The 4,309-nt window shown below is 33.0% G+C and overlaps 1 protein-coding gene across 1 annotated transcript; it reads left to right on the top strand.

Moving 5' to 3' along the window:
* The first annotated feature begins 1,868 nt into the window (after positions 1-1,868).
* On the top strand, positions 1,869-3,395 carry LOC108765601 (uncharacterized). The gene is made up of 5 exons (XM_018514389.1): positions 1,869-1,910; positions 1,999-2,174; positions 2,379-2,562; positions 2,962-3,134; positions 3,218-3,395. The coding sequence occupies exons 2-4, from the start codon at positions 2,066-2,068 to the stop codon at positions 3,077-3,079; spliced, it is 411 nt and encodes a 136-aa protein (XP_018369891.1). The 5' UTR covers positions 1,869-1,910; positions 1,999-2,065; the 3' UTR covers positions 3,080-3,134; positions 3,218-3,395.
* Positions 3,396-4,309: the final 914 nt, after the last annotated feature.

Below are 4,309 nucleotides of genomic sequence, written 5' to 3'. Positions count from 1 at the left end.
TATTATCTTGGGCACTAGACGAATCAATGCCGCGATTATTAATCGCATCAGCGGATGGTCTCCCACCAAAAAGTTCTTCCATCGCATCATAAAATGGAAAACTCATACGATTGGCACCGCTAACGCTGTTGTTGCGTTTACATTTAAAATATATCTCTTTTAAATGTTTTAACTTGGTTTTCATTTGTGCGCCAGTTTTAATAAAACCCATTTCCTTCATTTTAGGTTCTAGCGATTTGTATATATCAATATGTTTATGGCGCTTTCCATCCATTAATTGGATTATTCGTTTTTCAATACATAATTCAATCAAAATTGTTGTTTCTGTATCCGTCCAGTTTGATCCTTTTCTCGGATGTGTACTATTCGTAGACTCATACGAGCACTCTTCGGTTTGCTCATCTAGTGATGAAAAAGTTTTTAAAATATCTCAAAATATTTTTTTTTAATGTAGTATTTTACAGGGCTCGGTCTTATTTCAAATAAATTTATTTAAAATACATATTTTAAAAATAAAAAAAAATTAAAAAGAGTAATTTGGTATTTATTATCTCATATAACTTCTTCTGATTTATTTCTTATTTAATATTTTAAATAAGTTTTTAGAATTTATTTTATATTTTTTATTTCAAATAAGTTGTATCAGTTGTTTTACCGACTCCAATGATTTTATATTTTAAATAAGTTTTTGGAACCTATTTTATACTTTATTTTAAATAAGTCGTATCAGTTATTTTACCGAGCCCTAGTATTTTAAATGTATGATGATTTTAGAAAAACAACTTGAACTTTTTTTTAGATTTTTAATTTTTTTTCAGAAATATACATAATACGGAAATATATAGTAATATAGAAATTCTGTATAATTGTGAAATTTATTAAGGTATTCCCAAATTATATGAAAAATTCCCAAATTATATGTTTATAAAAATATTCTAAGAAAAATGTTTACCATTAGGTGAAACTCTAATTGCGGTTATCTGATTATTATCATGAGATTCAACAGTAGCAGCAGGAACAGGAACAGTTGTTGAACACGAACTTTTTGAATTTTTTGAACACGACGTTTTATACATTTTTTCAACAAGTTACTCTTTACGAGAAATGTATATCAACCATATACAACCAACGGCATGACCTACGTCAAATTTGAGATTAACAAATGATAGTTGTAGGTCGGGTAGCGCGCATTTACATCGAAGTTACAGGCGGCCTATTTCAGGTCAGGTCACCAAAAACCGAAGCCTGACCTACAGCCAGGCCAGGTCATTTTTCAAATGTTTACAGCGAGGGACCTAAATAATTTAGGTCGAATTTGGGGTATAGGCCGCGGCCTAAATTCACGGTGTAAACGTAGCCTATGGTTTACTTAGGGTGCCGTCCCATGACGCGTATCGCTGTACGCGCGTATTCGCGTATCGAAGGATCCGACCAATCACCGACGATCCGCCGTTTTACGTACGCGCCGTTTATGCCTATACACAACAATCAGCAGTTTATTTTTTATTAACGCTTAATATCTTGGTTCGTGGGGCAGAGCGACGCTTTTTTTTGCCAGATTTCTTCCGTTTCATACAAAAACGCGTCGAATAAACTTAATTTCATTGATTTTTGAAGTGGATTTTGATTTTTTCTATAATTACCACGAAATTATGGAAAATCAAGAAAATATGCCGTCAGCTGTAAGTATCATTAATGATTTTCTACGACTTAAGGCCCTACGATCGCTATGATTTCTATTGTAGATCTCGCTTTATATTCTTTCGTTTTGCAGCCCACGAAGTGTGGATATTGCGGTTGGCATATCGATATATTATTGAGAAGAAGTCTCCTACAACATCGTTGCTTTACAATATTTAACGAAGAAACGCACTTGTTACATATCGATGACAATAACGTTATTACGATGGGTAAAGTATTGTTAAATAAATCAAATTTTTCAGCACCTTTTATTGAGATACTAATTTCAGCAATTGTAATATTTGCGTTATTTTACAGTTGAAAAGGCTCAATCATCATCGAGTCATATAACCGATTCAGATGACTATATAATGAATCTATAATTATGGCAGTCCAATCAAGACCGGGATTATATGATCACAGAATTCCTGTAAAAGAAAGGACACATTTAAAAAAGCAAAGTCTATGGAACGAAATACTCAACATTGTAGGAGGTACGTTCAAAAGTTTTTATTATAAACAAACTTTTTTTTTTAAATAAAATGTAATTATTATGAAGATATGAATATATCATTCAGTAATATTAATATATCATTAGTTTCAATAAGAATTGTCAATAAAGTAAGATGTAGTCATGATTATGTCAGCTTAAATTATTTCCAAATAAACATTACAGTATTTGTATTTTTTTAATGCAGGAAAAGATGTAGAGAATGTGCAAAAAAGATGGAAGCAACTTTGTGATTGTTACATAAAGTCAAAGCGGAAGATTAAAGAATATTTGCCAAGCGGATCGGCTGTGCGTAGCACAAAAAATGCAAAATCAACATTTCGTTTATATGAACAAATGAAGTTCCTTGATGATGTTCTGGATAAATCAGTGTAAGTTATTTATAATAGATATTAAATGAAATTTTCAATCAATGCATTAAAATGAATAGTATGGTAATCTGAAAATTTGGTAAATGTTGACTAACACTGAAAAACTAAGCCTGGATCCTCATATGGTATATCAGACAACAGCGGTCTGATACCGTACGCTGATTGGTGAAAAGCCGGTTGTGGGAGTAAAATTTACCCCCACAATTGGCTCTTCATAAATCAGCTCTCGGTGTCAAAGCGGTGTTGCCCGTATGAAGATCCGGGCTTATTTTTGCTGTCAAAATTTGTTTTTGTTTCGAATCTATCCATCATAGTTTCCCATCGTATTTCGTAGATAGTTATACATAGTAGTCTATAAAAGAAATTCTAAAATAATTAAATTAATTTGTGTTTATGTAGAACTGTCAGTAGTTTGCCAGAGAATACAAGCGATATTGCTGAAAAAATTGAGTTGGCAACTGCAAATCCTATACTGATGACGGTACCTCAACCGTCAACTTCTACTGACAGTCAGTAGTCGCCAATTAGTGACTCTTTATCCTTGTCAAGCTACCAACGACGGGCATCAAAAAGTAAATTTTTTAATTATTTATTGGTGCTCTCTAATATAATAAAGAAAGTTATCAAAGGTTTTTCAATCATTCATTGCCTTTAGAATCGAGAAATGATGATAACAGCAGTGATATAAGAGCAGCAATTTGCTCAGCCCTTGAAAGTGAGTCTACAAGAAAGGATGCAGTGGATGGATTCCTGCTTCAAATAGGAGATCGTCTACGAGTCCTCCCAATACGAGAGACATCAATTTGAGATACAAACTACATGCTTGCCATCAATACAACCAACACAGTTGGGATAATTCCAAAAATAGTCAAAATCTGCAGCAATTCAGCAATGTTTTGCCAATTCTTTACTTTATCTTCAAGAAAAACTATCTCCTTTAAAACATTCCATATAGCGTTGCAAGTCTCCGCTATTATTTTTGAAACGGTGTTGTGGGCAACACGAAAAGCATATGATATTGACATCATGCTGTCTCCTGAAGCTAGATAGCGGAGTGTGATATGTAAACGCGTTTCAGAGGGAATTGATTCGCGAACGACAGACTGCTTCGTAATTAATGGACCAATTAATTCTAATAATTTTTTTAATGTAATTGAATCCATTCTAAAGTAATTACGAAATTTTGTTTCATCTTCAAATTCCATTTCTTTGACGAGATTTTCACTAGCTCCTTGCAAGAAACGTCGATGCACAATAAATATGGGTCGTACCCAAATTGACGTTGTTTGTCTTTTCCTTTGTTTCTTATATCCTCATACAATGCATACAAAAATAAGATTTTTCGACGCAGTATTTCATGTTTAAAGGGATTACTTTGTTTGAATTTGTTTACTAATGTAAAAATTGCTAACAATATATAGTCTTCATTTGAATTCATTTTTTCTGTAACAAAAATAACATCTTATTTTGTACTAAATAGTACTGAATAGATTATAATTTCTTTCAATCAGGACTCTAATATACTACCGTATTTATTTGTATCTACCTTTTTGGTTAAGGAGCACTTCTACATGAAATAAGAATCGCTAACGACCCGCCGTTTTACGTACGCGATAATTTTGCCCTTAATGTCCCATGGAGCGGTTCGTGCGTAAGCGGATTAGCGGATCGCCAATTACACATTTTGCAAGTAGATCTAACAGAATGATGTTGTAATTGGCGATCCGCTAATCCGCTTACGCACGAA

The sequence above is a fragment of the Trachymyrmex cornetzi genome, unplaced genomic scaffold, assembly GCF_001594075.2.
Source record: "Trachymyrmex cornetzi isolate Tcor2-1 unplaced genomic scaffold, Tcor1.1 scaffold501, whole genome shotgun sequence".
Classification (NCBI taxonomy): Eukaryota; Metazoa; Arthropoda; class Insecta; order Hymenoptera; family Formicidae; genus Trachymyrmex; species Trachymyrmex cornetzi.
The sequence above is the reverse complement of the archived record's forward strand: the minus strand, read 5'-3'. Positions and strand labels throughout refer to the sequence as shown.

Coding starts and splice junctions, on each gene's coding strand:
- LOC108765601 (XM_018514389.1), top strand. CDS start 2,066: ATGGCAGTCCAATCAAGACCGGGATTATATGATCACAGAATTCCTGTA. Junction 2,175..2,378: donor AATACTCAACATTGTAGGAG/GTACGTTCAAAA, acceptor TTTTTAATGCAG/GAAAAGATGTAGAGAATGTG. Junction 2,563..2,961: donor GATGTTCTGGATAAATCAGT/GTAAGTTATTTA, acceptor GTGTTTATGTAG/AACTGTCAGTAGTTTGCCAG.